This window comes from Notolabrus celidotus, chromosome 13 (assembly GCF_009762535.1).
Source record: "Notolabrus celidotus isolate fNotCel1 chromosome 13, fNotCel1.pri, whole genome shotgun sequence".
NCBI lineage: Eukaryota > Metazoa > Chordata > Actinopteri > Labriformes > Labridae > Notolabrus > Notolabrus celidotus.
The window spans coordinates 35,332,135-35,348,541 of NC_048284.1; the positions used below are offsets into that span (position 1 = coordinate 35,332,135).

A 16,407-nucleotide genomic window follows, 5' to 3' on the forward strand; every position below is an offset into this window, starting at 1 on the left:
CACCTCCTCTCGTCTTCCCAGAGAGTTCCTTTACGCCAGGGGTGTCAAACTCAAATACACAGAGGGCCAAAATAAAAAAATCAGTGCAAGTCAAGGGCCGGACTGGTTTAATGTTTATTGCAAAACTTATTTAAATGAACTTATTGCACATATTAAACATTGAATTAGCAAAGGTTAAGTTATTGCCTATAAACATTAAATGAATGAAAAATATGTTGCATTCATTTCTTATTGTTCAATCTGCAACTTATCTAATGAATGAGCTTTACTCATTTCTTATGAAAATATTTTTCCACAGGCCAACAACATTAGCAAAAAAATTCTGCAAAGCACAACCAAAAATACCCTGTGGTAGTGAGAAGAAGTGCAAAAAGGCTCAGTCTGCTGCTCTGTGATGCACACTAGTCTAAGATACTCAGCATCTCATCTTGGATGTAAGTTCATCAATGTTTGGGGTCAGGCTCTGAGCTGAGGAAATCCTCAGGATAGAGTGAAGGTGTTCATCAGTAAGACGACTCCTGTGAGATGTTTTGTTTAACTTCTTCAAAGAGAACAGTTGTTCACACAGGCAGTTTGGCAGCACGGAAAATGGCTCAAGTTTTCTTGCAGCATCTGCGTGTCCCACACGGGGGGTGTGGTTTTAAAAGCCCTCACTGCAGCGTACATGTCTGTGATCACACGGCTCCGCCCCTGAAGCTGCAGGTTGAGCGCATGTGAGTTCTGAGCTCTGTTGTGTCTTTCCCTTTGCTCTCCATGAACTGACAGATCTTCTCACACCACTCAAAACACCTTTACAGCACTTTTCCTTGGCTCAGCCATCGCACCTCTGTGTGATGGAAGAGTCCCCATATTCTGAACCCAACTCCTCCAGAACTGGGGCTGATTTAAACCTATGGCTCTTATGAAGTTAACTGCTCATGTTATGGTGCTCATCACATGGTCCATTTTTCAAGGCTTTGCCACACAATGATTCCTGATGTATGATGCAGTGATCAGCTGTCAGCTCACCTGCGCTGTTTTCCTCCCTCATCCTCTCCCGGATCCTGCCCACTAATCCACTCTTTTACCTGCACATGGCGGGCGCTCATCCGTCGTCAGTCCCACACGTTTATCCCAAGGCAGCCTCATTTCATGTACACATCTGGATACCTCTTCAAAGAGATCTTTCCCCGTAGTTGTGCCATGCATTGATCTTAATCCCAAAAGTTCCTCTGTTACGCACATGCATACTCTGCCTCCCACCTGTCTTGAACCCCCCTGGTTTCAAAGTCCACCTTTCGTTTAGCCGTTTTTGGGGGAGAGGGATATCTGAAAGTTGACTAAAGGTGCCCGTGGGCCTTGAGTTTGACACATATGCTTTACGCGGTAGTCTGAGTTTCCCACGCTCAGAGGGCTGATAGGAACTCTCTGAGTGTGTAAACTTCATCATGCAGAGAGAGGACATGAAACCGCTCCAGCTCTTTTACACTTAGTACTAATGATCCAGTTTGAGTCTGCAGAGTCACAGCTGGTCCCAGTTTAACTCCAGAACAGACCCAGCACACTTAACCACAGTTCCAGAACATGGTAGACCTAGAGAAGAATGTGACTCTGTGGAACAATCTGTGGAGCTGAAACATGAAGAAGGGTTTATTGAAAGTGTGTCTGATGTTTTCCAGATCGAGGATGTGTCGCTTCAACGGAGAGCGAGAAGTTCTTCATGAAGAGGTTCAAGGAGATCCTGAAGGAGAACGAGTTCGACGTGTAAGTTCCTCGTCCTTCTTTGATCTATTGTTCTGCTGACAGTTGAGGAGGGAGTGACGGGCGCACAGATGTTTCAGGACAAATCAGATCTGAAAGTCATCTGCGGACAATGGTCCCCCGTCCCCTGAGGACAGTCTGAACAGCTGGCAGAGACTCAGTGTTTGAATGTTGGCACACGATGCTGCCAGTCACATTAATAACAGACTCAGACTCAGACCACATCCATCAAGATTCTCACGTCTGTCAGTCCTCTTAGTCACCAGGCGCTGCATGTCCTCACTTCACCTGAGTCCTCAGGCTTCACCTCAGTGTCTCCACTCATGAGTTCTTCACATTGTGAGTTAATCAAACCCTGAGAGGTGGAGGGAGTCTCTAAAGGGGTTTTTCGACCGCAGGGACTTTACACCTGAACTACATGCGTTTCGATCTGTGGACCCAGGGTCTAAATTTAGTTCAGGGGTAGATAATCTCCCCCCTAAAAAGCCCCTGCTAGGGGGGTAGTACTTTTCAAAGGTTCTGAGACTTTCTGGGGGCGGGGCCTGCAATGCTGAACGTGTCTGATTGGTAGATTAACCGCAGTGTTTTTATTCCGCCCTCCGTCCACAATAACATCACACACATCTGTGATTCTCTTGATTTCTCTTTCTTTCATTAGTTTTTATTTGTTCTATCTTTTTTGTATGTGTGTGTACTTTTCAAAAGAAGAAGCTGTGATTCTCTTGATTTAGCAGCTCGTAACAGTAGTCTTCTCTCAGCCCACCGTGAATGTGTCTCTCCCGGTGTTACGGTTTTAAAAGTGACCCTGTAAACTGGAGACCTTCAGCTGAACGTGTCAGTGTTTGTGGAGTTTACACAGCTGTTGAAACACAGAGGGAGTTCCTGGGAATGCAAACTAGTTTAGTTTTTATAAGATTTCAAAATATCCTCATCCGATATTTAATGATGGTCTAAAGACGTTTATGAGGGATGCATCCGGCTGAAAGTCTCCAGTTAACAGGGTCGCTGTTTAAACCAAAACACCGGTCGATCTCTGCCACGGCTTTTTGAGTTCAAAAGGATTTTAAAGGCGTGTTGAAACGTCTTTGCTACTCGTGCTTATCTCCTCTCACGTGTTGATTCAGTGAATCCATCTGTGATGAAATATAGCACCATCTAAAACAGACCAGCTGAGTCTCTTCATGCTAACAGGCTAACTGTTGTGTTGCTCATAATGATACCTGCCTGTCCGTCTGCTTCTATGGTGTCATCTGTGATGAATGTCATTCCTCTTTGTTTTACTGCCCTCTACTGGTCTGGTGGTGTAGTGCATTTACTTTTTTATTCTCCATATGTCACTGACCTGATTTACACAATCTACCAAGGACTTCAGTCCTGCGGTCGAAACGCAGACAACAATGGGGGCACAGGAACCTTTTAGTTCAGGGGGAGAGTAGTTCTGGGGGCTAAAAGACCCCGGAACTCTTGGTCCAAATGTGTTTTTAGTGAGTTAATCAGTAAGTGTCTGTTGAGCACAGTGTGAGGAATGTGTCTGTAGATGTGGTTGTAGTCACACAGTTTGTTTACTTTACCCAGAGAGGTGGTGAGAGTCTCTAAAGTAAGGGTGGGAAGCAGGGACAGTGAATCTGAACAGATGTAGTGGGGGGGGGGGGGGGGCAGAGAACCCCCTCCTCTTCTCCCTCCGTGAACAGGCAGAAAGTATTTCCTGTTATAAATAAGAGTCCGCTCGGCAGCCGTGTATCAGATCCAGATGGCTTCTATTCACTGACCTCTGATATCAGACAGGAGCAGGAGTGGTGTGGGAGCAGTGTGGACTCTCTCTCTCTCTCTCTCTCTCTCTCTCTCTCTCTCTCTCTCTCTCTCTCTCTCTCTCTCTCACACACACACACACACACACACACACACACACACACACACACACACACACACACACACACACACACACACACACTCTCTCTGTCTTAAAGACTCACAGTCTGTCCCTGCCTGTGTGTGGGCTTCCTCTCACTCTCCTGCTGGTGGATTCTCCCAGCCTCGCTCCACTCTGAAGGATTTTCAGGGAGTTTCTGGTGCCTGATCACTTCCATCCTCTCATGTCCTGTTATGATAAGCACTCTGGTGTTTTCAGCCCTTCTTTGGTGCTGTCTTTAGTCTCTTCTGTTCTGTAAACCCTCCACTGTAAGCAGTGAATGCTCTGTGCATTATTAGAGTTAGAAACCCCAGCCTTCATTCTCTGAACGTGTCCTGCTCCACCTAGCCCTCACTAAATACCTGTCTCAGTATGGATCCTTCTCAGGTGGATCCTGTTGAATGATGCTATGTGAGTCTGCTGCTAAAGTTTATATTTTCCTGGTATCACATCAGAAACAGTTTTCTCTCCACTTCACAACAAAGCATGAGTTTGATCTTTGTACTGATTAGTGTCATCATCGTCTGGTTGTTGGACGTCCTTTCAGCTCCTTTATTCCAGTTCAGCCCCGCCCCGCCCTGCCCCTTCTTGATTTTGATTGGTCTTTGCGGGGGAAGTAACAGCAATTGGCACAATCATGTTCCAAAGGGACCAGAACCATCTGACACCATGGACTGTGCTTTGGACCCTGAGCACTGAACTGCTTTGGCTCTTTATAGAAAAGAGGAGCTGCCAGCGCAAACATAACACCGGACTTCCTCCAGATCCATGTGCTGTCCGTCTCTGAACCGCTGTGGTCCGGCTCTGTGCTCTCTTGTCCACTCCCACCGGTTGTGTTTTCAGAACGCAGCACGGAGCAGGAACGCCGGACAGCTGGAGTCATGTGACCGAGGTTTTCCCAAGGTGAATCAAGGATTCTCCTCCTCCTCCTCTCCTCATCCATGTTGTCTTTCTGGTCCTCTGAAAACCTCTGACCTGTTGACTCCAGGCCTGGCTCCGCTCATCATGACTTTGGTTTGTTGTTGTAGTTAAGTGAAATACGATCTGGTGATAACACAGAGTGTTTTATTCTGAAAATTAACCGGATGTTTTCATTTTGTTTTGGTGAAACCTGACTTCCTGTCCCGCTCCATCTGCTCTGTTGAGATTGATGCGTCATGATCCGGCATCCGGCACAAATAGAAGTCTTGTGTATCTGATCCGGAGGACTCTGACCTGCCGGATCAGAGACTCAGCCGGAACGCAACGGAGCGGATCCAGTGGAAGTTAACACATTGAGTAGAATAGAAACCTATCAGATGCAGAGTGGGGACTGATCGGAGACGGACCGTACATGGATCTGGTGGAATTTGGCTGTAAAGACGTTAGTCACAGGCCCTTATAGTATACTCCACTGGGCTGTACAACAGCTTGTTAGACACAGTACAGCTTCCACTCATGAGAGTCACAAGGACAGATGCTCCAAAGCTGAAACCAGAAGCAGGGAGGTGGTGTCCATCATAGACAAACCTTGTGCTTAGCCAGAGCTAGCTACCAGGTCCTCAAAGTGGGCCCTGATCGACCTCATGTAGTTCTGAATCCACAGTTCTCTGAGACACAGGTTACATATGCGGACCGTGTCCTTCATTTGAAGACAGTACATGTACCACAGTACATGTCTGATTTCTGCTCCCTCTGTTTCTCCTCAGACTCCATTGTTTACTCTCTCACCATAAAGCAGAGCGGGTAAAGGCAGCGAGGGGGGCGTGGCTTAGAGATGTGTTAATCGCTGCAGTAATCTCCCGACGCCTGCCAGGCTCCCTCCCCTGACGCCTCCAAAGTCGTTAGCTAGCAGACTAATTAAGAGACAGGCAGACGGTGGCACGTGCGCGCTGACTCTCCGGAGGCTTCTCCTCTCACAGATCAAAGTCTCTGAATGACGACCAGGCTGCAGAGAATCTCTCTCACGCTCACACCGACACCAGAGAGGAGGCAGAGTGTCTAATGAAGAGAGCTCCACATATGTTTGCACAGTGTTTCAAATTATTATGAAGGTAACCTTTTCTTGAAAACCTGTCAGACTGAAGTTCAGAGAGAGATAGTGTTTCAGTCTGATGGAGTTAAGGCCTTGTGCTTTAACAAAACCCTTTTAGTTTGAATCTACAAAGCTTTCTAATATTCTTTATCACAGACCACGTGTATATAGGTCTGCCACATTATTATGCAATAGAACATTTAAAATGGTGCCTAGTTTTTATTTTTATAAGTTATATGCTCTTATCACCAACTTACATAATACTTTGTCACACTCATTTCTGCAGCTTCTGCATTTATGTAAAAATACAGCCGACATACTTTGAAAAGCATCAGTTTACCCCCACAGTTGAAGAAATATATTCACTATCTGACTTCTTAACGGATTTGAAAACGACTGTTAACATAGTATTTCAAATATCCACAAAAAATCAACTGGTATAATAATTTGGAACGCAGTGTAGATCCTAGTCCTCCATCATTCAGCCTGGCTTTAGGCTGAGTTTGATCGTGAACACAGGAAAGCTTCCACTCAGTCAGTGTTCAGGGGAGTCGTAGTCAGTGAAAGGGCTCAGTTTGGATATCAGCCTTATCTTAGTGTCTCAAACTCTTGTTTGAATTTAAATCAATAAGCATCAGGAAGTCTTTGTTGTTTGGGTTTAATCTTCCCTTTTTAATCCTCCTCTCTGTGACCATCACACTCATCACACTGACTCTCAGGTGAGGGCAGCTTCTCTCTGAACACAATCACAAAGTGAGACAGCTCGTTTTCACAGCGTCCCCGATGCAGTGTGTCCCCGATGCAGTGTGTCCCCGATGCAGTGTGTCCCCGATGCAGTGTGTCCCCGATGCAGTGTGTCCCCGATTCAGTGTGTCCCCGATTCAGTGTGTCCCCGATGCAGTGTGTCCCAGATGCAGTGTGTCCCAGATGCAGTGTGTCCCCGATTCAGTGTGTCCCCGATGCAGTGTGTCCACGGCGCAGTGTGTCCACGGCGCAGTGTGTCCACGGCGCAGTGTGTCCACGGCGCAGTGTCCACGGCGCAGTGTGTCCACGGCGCAGTGTGTCCACGGCGCAGTGTGTCCCCGATGCAGTGTGTCCACGGCGCAGTGTGTCCACGGCGCAGTGTGTCCACGATGCAGTGTGTCCACGTTGCTTTGTGTCCACGGTGCAGTGTGTCCACGGTGCAGTGTGTCCACGGTGCAGTTTGTCCACGATGCAGTGTGTCCACGTTGCTTTGTGTCCACGTTGCTTTGTGTCCACCGTGCAGCGCGTCCACGATGCATTGTGTCAACGGTCTAGTGTGTCCATGGTGCAGTGTGTCCAGGGTGCAGCGTGTCCACGGTGCAGTATGTGCACGGTGCAGCATGTCCACGGTGCAGCGTGTCAACGGTGCAGTGTGTCCACGGTGCAGTGTGTCCACGGTGCAGTTTGTCCACGGTGCAGTGTGTCCACGGTGCAGTGTGTCCACGGTGCAGTGTGTCACGGTGCAGTGTGTTGGACTCTCTGGTGGGATGACGAGTGAATGATCCCAGCTTTACTTTGGGTGATGGCTCAGACTGTGTGTGACCTGTGTGCTCTCACACCCTGCCCTCTGTGTGCTCAGTGCGTTTTGTCCTCTCTGTCTCTGACCTTATTCTATTGAAGCTGACCTTGCATGCTTAGAGTCACAGCTCAGCTCCAAGGTCTTCTTCAGGTGCTTTATCTTCACTGGTCTGGCACATAGTGGGATTTGAACCTGCAGCCTTCAGGGCACAAGCTCTGATCCTAAACCCTCTGCAGATCTGAGAGACCTTCTTCATAAAAACTGAAAATCCAGCTTGTTTTTTCTTCTCTGTGACTGTTTCTTTGAAACACTGCGAGCGGTGGTCGTCGACCTGCTCTACATTTCAATATTTCAGTCTCTAAGTGGTGAGTTGCTAGGCGATGCAGCAGGGCAGCATGGGTAAGGGAGCGTGATCGGCAGCTTGTTGCTCAGAGCGATCTGGAGGGATACAAAGCCAGAGCTGGCTGCCTGCCCGTTTTCCATTCATACTCCCTCTCCTACACTCACTTACCCACACACACACACACACACACACACACACACACACACACACACACACACACACACACACACACACACACACACACACACACACACAGGCACACACAGGCACACACAAACACTGCTTGGCTGCTCACACACTCACTGGCCAGACAAGAGTCTCTCCCCACACATGTGCAGCCACCCACACACACAGCACCTCTGTGTGTACACACACACACACACACACACACACACACACACACACACACACACACACAGTGTAAACAGAGCACTTCCCCTGATTGAGACCTGCAGTAAAGAGATGCTAATGAGACCAGACTGTGAGGGCAGACTCCAGAAGGTCCTCTGCTCTGTGATCCAGGTACCAGCCCAGCTCTCTGTGCTTTCTCAGGCTCATTCAGAACTGCAGAGTCAGGGTATTCAACTGTTGCATGCTCACAGCTGTGGTCTCAGGATGGGTGTCCCTCCAGTCTGGTGAATGTGATACCTCAGGAACACCCTAAGCTGATCCAGTAAGATGTGGACCTTTACACAAAGTGATATGATTTTGGGGATCTGAATTGAATTCTCACTGATCCCTATAAGATAGTTTTCGTCCTTACACAGGACTTCCACTAGATCCGAGTCCTGTCCGTCTCCGATCCACTGTGGTCCGGCTCCGTGTTCTCTGGTCCGTCAACAGCCACCGGTTGTGTTTTCAGAACGCAGCACGGAGCAGGACCTGCGGACAGCTGGAGTCATGTGACCGAGGTTTTCCCAAGGTGAATCAAGGATTCTCCTCCTCCTCTCCTCATCCATGTTGTCTTTCTGGTCCTCTGAAAACCTCTGACCTGTTGAAAATTAACCGGATGTTTTCATTTTGTTTTGGTGAAACCTGACTTCCTGTCCCGCTCCATCTGCTCTGTTGAGATTGATGCGTCGTGCTCCGGCATCCGGGACAAATAGAAGTCTTGTGTATCTGATCCGGAGGACTCTGACCTGCTGGATCAGAGACGCAGCCGTAACGCAACGGAGCGGATCCAGGGGAAGACTTTATGATACATGGTAGTGTACCTATTAGAAACCAATCGGTGATCAGTCTGTGGACCTCTGCCCTCACTCTGCGTCACATGAAGCTCTTCTCTCTGCTGTCATGAGAGAGGTCTGCTGATGGGCACAAACAGTATGGAGAGCAACAGCAGGAGGAGCACAGTCCAGTGGAATGACGGCTCCCATGGTTGTTAACGTGAGGAGGATTTCTTTCTCTCTATAAACAGATCTCTGCCTGAAGCTCTGTTCTCCTCTGCCTCTCCTCTGTGGAACTTACTGTTTACAGTGAAGCTGAGACTCACCACAAACTGATGAACAGGCACTCCTCTAGGGGAAGAATCGCAGCACACAGAAAAGGACTAAGTGAAGAGTTGGTTGTTGTCCCCAGAGGCTGACCACGGCTCATGGGTTCTTAGATCTGTAACATGATGTTCCTTTTTATTTCAGTAAATTGTAAAGTTATTGTTGTCAGTGTGTTCCCAGCTTCCTCCAGCCTCAGGACCTGATCAGACTAACCCTCATACAGAGGGTGACGGTCTAACAGAAGCCACTATCATCATGCTAAGATGCTCTGTTTCTCTGTCTCTACCTGCTCAGGACGCAGAGTCTGTCTGCTGGTGATGGGGAAGATCAAGAGGATTTTCCAGGTGAACTGACTCTCCACTCGGACCCCCTGACTTCTGAGGGACTGCCGTGCACACCTGCTAATGCTGTGGAGGTACACAAGGACTCAGGTGAGGAAACCTGGATATGTACTGTATGAATAACTATGCTGACATAAAGCTTATCGAGGAAAACTAGGACTACACCAAACTCCAACCTTTGTGAGTACAATGTTATCAATCTTTATTTGTACAGCAACAAATCACAGCAAACGTTCTCTGAAGACTCTTTTACAAACAGAGCAGGTCTAGACCACTCTATGTCAAATTATGAACAGAGACCCAACACCAAGGATATGTCCCAGTTGCCTTTAAACATGCTGTGGTCCAGCCCCTCATCAAAAAACAGAATCTTGACTCCACAGTTTTATCCAACTTAAGACCTATCTCCAAACTTCCTTTCCTTTCTAAGGTCTTGGAGAAGGTGGTTAACAAACAGCTGCAGTCTTTTATTGATTTAAATGGTATTTCTGAGAAGTTCCAGTCTGGGTTCAAGTCACGCCATAGCACAGAAACGGCCCTTTTAAGAATTTTAAATGACCTTTTTTTAACAGTTGACTCTGGTAACTCTGCGGTCCTGGTCCTTTTGGACCTGACAGCTGCCTTTGATACGGTGGATCACAACATCCTCCTGTCTTGCTCAAACACCTGTGTGGGCATTGTTCTTAAGTGGTTTCAGTCGTATCTCTCAGACAGGAGCTTCTCTGTACAGCTCAGCCAGCATTCTTCAGCCACTTCCCCCCTAACCTGTGGGGTGCCTCAGGGTTCTATTTTGGGCCCCCTCCTCTTTTCGATATATATGTTACCACTGGGATCCATATTTAGAAAGCACAATGTCTCATTTCATTGTTTTGCTGACGACGTACAAGTCTATCTAACTTTAAAAACAAATGATCAATCCTCTGTCCAGGTCTCACTAGACTGCCTCAATGATGTTCCATCTTGGATGGAAGTGAACTTTCTCTCCATGAACAAAAACTAAACAGAGATTATTTTATTTGGCCAACAAAATCTGTTGGATGGCTCTGATAGCGCCATTGGCACCCTTAAGTTGTGCTGTCACCCTTTTGCAAGAAAGGGGTGTTATTTTGGACAGTGACTTTAAGTCTGACAGGCAGATAAGCTCTATTGTTAAAACAAGCTTCTTTCAGCTAAGACTACTAACGAAAGTGAAGCCTTACCTTCCCAGAAATGATTTGGAGAGAGTGATTCACTCCTTTATTACATCACGCTTGGATTACTGTAACTCTTTGTTTGTTGGTCTTGAGCAGTCAGCATTGGTCTTGAAAATGCAGCCGCCCGCCTGCTGACTGGAAAGAAACAGCTGTATCACATCAGTCCTGTCCTTGCATCTTTGCACTGGTTGCCTGTGAACTTTAGGATCCAGTTCAAGGTGTTAATTAATTAATTGTCTGGCACCGTCTTATTTATTAGACCTTGTACAGCCTCACGGTACTTGCAGAGCACTTAGGTCGTCAAACCAGCTGCTCCTGGCAGTACCTCGGTCCAGACTCTCTACTCGTAGGGACAGAGCCTTCTCAGTGGCGGCCCCAAAGCTGTGGAACAGCCTACCTTTCCAGGTTAGAGCTGCACAGTCTGTGGAGCACTTTAAAACACTCCTAAAAACCTATCTTTTCTGTTTGGCGTTCAGTCCCAGCTAAACAAGAATCCATGGCTTTTTACTGTTTTACTCTTTTATTTCCTAAATTGAGCTCTTACTATTCTTTTATTGTTTTTATTTATTGTTATATAGTGTATGATTATATTGTATTTTAATATCTGTACAGCACTTGGGTCAACTGATGTTGTTTTAAATGTGCTCTATAAATAAAGCTTGACTTGACTTGACCAAGACAGGATAAGACTCAGTCTGACCCCACCTTAATCCACCATGAGCATTGCACCAATGTAGAGCATCTCATTTCAACACGTATACATCCTCATTAACGAGCTGCAGCCTTTTTATACACTTCGTCTGTGTTATTATGCTGCTGTGCGCTTTGAACAAGTGGACTATAGTTGGGCAGAAGTTATGGATATGATATGTATACACCCAAAACTGAAAAAAACATTGATAATTCAGCGTATGTCAGCGTTTTAGAGGCATTTTGATACTTCAGGAAAACGCTGGCTAAATCATCAAGGTGTGACGGGGCCATAAGCGCTTTACTCTGCCATCAGACAGACGCACTGTTCACAGACGCAACGCACACGTGTTCCTCCACCTGTCAATGTTTGGGTTGGACTTGCGTCGCACTCAGATAAGCGTGGAGACATGGAACAGCGCCGTACTGCTGACAAGAACCTCATACAACCACACTTTGAAATCCTGCTGTTCTTCTTCATGTTCAATGATATCAAAGTCAGACATTGATATGAGCAGCCTCTCTGCCTGCTCCCCCTCTCTCTCTCTCTCTCTCTCTCTCTCTCTCTCTCTCTCTCTCTCTCTCTCTCTCTCTCTCTCTCTCTCTCTCTCTCTCTCTCTCTCTCTCTCTCTCTCTCTCTCTCTCTCTCTCTCTCTCTCTCTCTCTCTCTCTCTCTCTCTCTCTCTCTCTCTCTCTCTCTCTCTCTCTCTCTCTCTGTGGCAGGACGGAGAGGAAGCTGCTCAAAGTGGCGTTTGTTTTCTTGGCTCCAGCTGTGTACGGGGTTCAAAGTGTGGCACTCAGTGATTAGTATTAGCCTAATCTGCAGGCACTGTGTCTGCCAAGTCTCCCGCAGGAGCACACAGTAGCTGCCAGGGACAGCAGTGTCACACACACACACACACACACACACACACACTCACACACACACACACACACACACACACACACACACACACACACACACACACACACACACACACACACATACACACACAGGCTGACCTGCTGCTGAACTGTGGGGTCCCTGCTGTGCTGCAGCATGTGTGTTGATGAACCTGTCTCTTTGGATTATCTCCCTGAAGGTCTGCATGATGTGTTCAATGTGATGCTCCACTGATGCTAATGGTTGTGGGTTCCTCTGCTCTCAGAGTCCTCCATTAGGAGCAGTAAAGTAACCCCAGAGGAGGCCGTGGTGGATGAAGAGGCCATCCTGGGTCTCCTGGAGAACAGTCAGACCTTCCTCCCCCTCTCACAGACGTCCAATCACTCTCCTCTGTTAGGTATGTGTGTTCACGTCTCCTGTCTGACGCGTTCTTCTCCTGTCTTTGTAAAAACACATTTTAAACTTCTCTGTGTTCCTGAACGCAACACTTTGTTGTCCTTTCTTTGAGCCATGTGTTGTTTCTGGACTCGATGCTGGATGAAGTGAGACCTGCTGAGAGGCCAAGCTTTCAGGAGTTACCTCAGGATGTTTGTTATATATGCTAAACCTCTCAGTCCATAAAGGAGGTCAATGTAGACCTAACTTATGATTTTGTATATCTGTAGAGTTTTATATCTTTATTTATATAGCCCCAAATCCTAACAAATGTTCTCCTCAGACTCTTTCCAAACACAACGTCAAGACAGGATCAGATCCAGTCCCATCTTACAGACAGGACTCAGTCTGATCTCATCTTAATCCACCATGAGCAGAGCACTTTGCAGCATTTAGCTCGTTACAGTGGCAAGGACAAACTTCCTTTAACAGGCAGAAACCTCCAGCAGGACCAGACTCATGTTAGACACACATCTGCTGAGACCGGGTTGGAGAGAGGGATACAGGGAGATGAAGAGAGAGAAATGATAGTGATAAGACAGATAGTAGTAGTTGTAGCAGCTGGAGTCCAGCACGTCCGTATCAGCTGGAGTCTGGAACGTCCGCAGCAGGAGGACGTCTACGGCAGCTCAGAGGAACCTACGAGACAAGGGAGCTCAGGGACTCAAGAAAGGTCTATGGTTAGTAACTTTAATAAGACAGGAAGACTTAAAGTACGTGATGAGGGGGGGATAGAGAAGGAAAGACAGGATCCCAGTGTGTCAGTCTAAGCCTATTGCAGCATAACTAAGAGCTGGTCCAAGCCTGATCCAGCTCTAACTATAAGCTTTATCAAAAAGGAAAGTTTGAAGCCTACTCTTAAAAGTAGAGAGGGTGTCTGCCTCCTGGACCCTGACTGGTAGATGATTCCAAAGGAGAGGGGCCTGATAACTGAAGGTTCTACCTCCCATACTACTTTTAGAGACTTTAGGTAGGACCAGCAGGCCTGCATGCATTAATACTGTGTGCCTTGTAACTTTAGGTCTTTAATGTGTTCACTTGTGATCCACCTTAAGGGTCTGATCCTGAGGTGTCTCTGCCCCAAGCCTGGAGATCAAAGTGAATATATAAAGGTTCATGTGATTCATGATGGTTCTGGTTTAAACGTGTAAGCTGGTCCATGTCTCTGTTTTGATTGGTTCTGCAGACAGCAGCCCTGACCACACCCTCATTGACCTGCTGGCTGGCCTGGAGGACGACGGTTTCCGCAGGACCCCCGTCAGGCAGAACTCTCAGTCCCAGTCCCTTCCCGGTGCCCGGAGCTACCACTGCAACAGTGACGAAGAGGAGGCGGAGCCGGAGCTGGAGAAAGAAGAGGCGGAGCTTAGCGTGATCATGTCCCAGCGGTGGGACAGAGAGCCTCCTGAGACCACATCCTTACAGAGGCAAGCGGGTCTCTGTTGTTTCAATAAGAGTCTGTTTGATAGGAATCAGAGCTCAGTGATGAGTCAGGGGTCCTCTCGTACAGACCTCCTGACAGTCTGAGCCTGTCTGGAATTAAACCCTCACTTTAGGGGTACCCCTCTGATCAGGGACATGTTGTAAAGTATTTCCATTGAAGCTCTTCTCACTCAGGTTTGGGGTTCTGGTAAACCCAGCAGCCCCTTCATTGACTTCTTTTCAGTGTTCAGAGTTTCTGGTCCTTTTCACGCAGACTCTCCAAACCCTGATCCTGAGCGTGATGTCACCTGATAACAGCCTGCTTGTTAAAGCGGTCTGATGTCTGTATGTGAGAACAAACATAAGCGAGTACACAGTGAGCAGTGTGGTGTGTGTAGTTGATTCAGTGCCCCTGTCGTCCCCGTGCATGCAGGTCTGGTGTGAAGGAGCCGGAGGACGGCTTCAGTGACGAGCAGCAGGAGTCCTCTGACGAAGACATGGACTGGAGCGGGAATAACTCTCTGTTCGCCAACCTGTCCATCCCCCAGCTGGACGGAGCGGCAGACGAGAGCAGCGGTGAGTCGTGTGGTGCTGAGACAGCTCTTCCATGTCTGCTTTGACGCTTCTCAAACAGCCCTGCTGCTTCATGTTGCATCGAGGGTATCAGGACTCAGATCTGACAGCAGCTGCACAACAACAGCTCGGGTTGATGCTAGTTTGTGACTGTATGACCTAATTCAATGGTGAGGGGGCTGTGATGTAATCTGGTGAGAGAAGCTGGGATTATAATAGATTTCCTGGTGCTTTAATCAATGAGCTCTGAACACATGGAACTGTGAGGGCGGAGTGTGTGTCCAAACATTCTCCTTTTACTGATCAGTGTGATGTTAACCTCTGCAGCTCTTGAAAACATCTCAGTTTATCTCACCGCTCCTACGGCAGCTTGTTTTGGTCTCCAGTGGGTTTTATTTTCAGGACACACCATTGAATCAATATTAAACTCTATCTGGACCAGATAATGTGAGTGAGTTTGCTCACTCCAGCTCACACACAAGCTTCACAGCTACATGGGGGCGAGGTCAGGAACACCTAACATATGACTCTTTGGGTTCGTGACTAACAGGTCTTAAAATATGAAGCAAATATAGAAATATAGAATAGTGTGAAAAGCTGCAGTTCCTCGAGTGTCCATTTGAGGCCGCTTCTGAAAGAACATGAAAGCACATATACACCCATTCAAAAGGGCGGATCTTTACAGCAGAGATAAACATGTTTATTTCTTTATAATCATTTATTTTATAACTTGTTCTTTTGTAAGATATTAAACATACATGTGTTGGATAATTCAATCAATCAATTAGGCAATCATTATTTGGATATTACATTATGAACAGAGACCCAACACCAAGACCGGATAAGACTAAGTCTGACCCCACCTTAATCCACCATGAGCATTGCACCTCACAGTATTTAGCTAGTTACAGCAGAGAGGACAAACTTCCTTTAACAGGCAGAAACCTCGAGCAGAACCAGACTCATGTTAGACAGACATCTGCCTCGATCGAGTTGGGTCTGGAAAGAGGGATAGAGGAGAATAAGAGAGAGAGGGAGCGGTGATAGTGATGAGATGAGTAGTAGTAGCTGTTGCCGCTGGAGTCCAGCACGTCCGTATCAGCTGGAGTCTGGAACGTCCACAGCAGGAGGACGTCTACGGCAGCTCAGAGGAACCTACGAGACAAGGGAGCTCAGGGACTCCAGAAAGGTCTATGGTTAGTAAGTTTAATGGGACAGGGAGAGTTAAAGTGAGTGATGAGGGGGTTGGGGGGGAAGGGGATGAGATAGGATCCCAGTGTGTCAGTGTGCCAGTGTGTCAGTTTAAGCCTATAGCAGCATAACTAAGATCTGGTCCAAGCCTGATCCAGCTCTAACTATAAGCTTTATCAAAAAGGAAAGTTTGAAGCCTACTCTTAAAAGTAGAGAGGGTGTCTGCCTCCAAGGCTTGCATGTTGGGAGCATAGTGTTCTAGAGGGGTAGTAGGGCACTATGAGCTCTTTAAATAATTAGGGACACGGCTGACTTCACTGACAGGGGGGCACACTGTAGCTGTTAGCGAGGAGGCTCAAAGCCGGACTCAGCCCCCCTCGCCCTTTGCTTTTCTCTAGGTCGACAGAAAGTTAGCCTGAGTCAACATTTCAATAAGATGATAGCCAACGATTTAGCACTCTGCTTCAGATACAGACGGTGACATCAGGGAGACTACGTCCATTTGTTATACAGGATATGGAAAAGGTTGAGAGCACTGCTTCAGGGCGTGTTTAACCTCAGCTCTGCCTGTCAGTCAAGATAGAGACACCAAAAGGAGCAGGTTAAATCCTGGACTCAGACCTCCAGAGGTGGGTTCATA

General features: G+C 47.3%; 1 protein-coding gene across 1 annotated transcript in view; it reads left to right on the top strand.

Annotated features, from left to right (window-relative positions):
• The window catches only part of rev3l (REV3 like, DNA directed polymerase zeta catalytic subunit), a 102,945-nt gene that overhangs the window by 51,703 nt on the left and 34,835 nt on the right, over positions 1-16,407 (top strand). Inside the window, 5 exon segments of the mRNA XM_034699313.1 lie at positions 1,659-1,743; positions 9,337-9,473; positions 12,415-12,546; positions 13,771-14,008; positions 14,437-14,579. Of these exon segments, the coding sequence (XP_034555204.1) occupies positions 1,659-1,743; positions 9,337-9,473; positions 12,415-12,546; positions 13,771-14,008; positions 14,437-14,579 (735 nt within the window).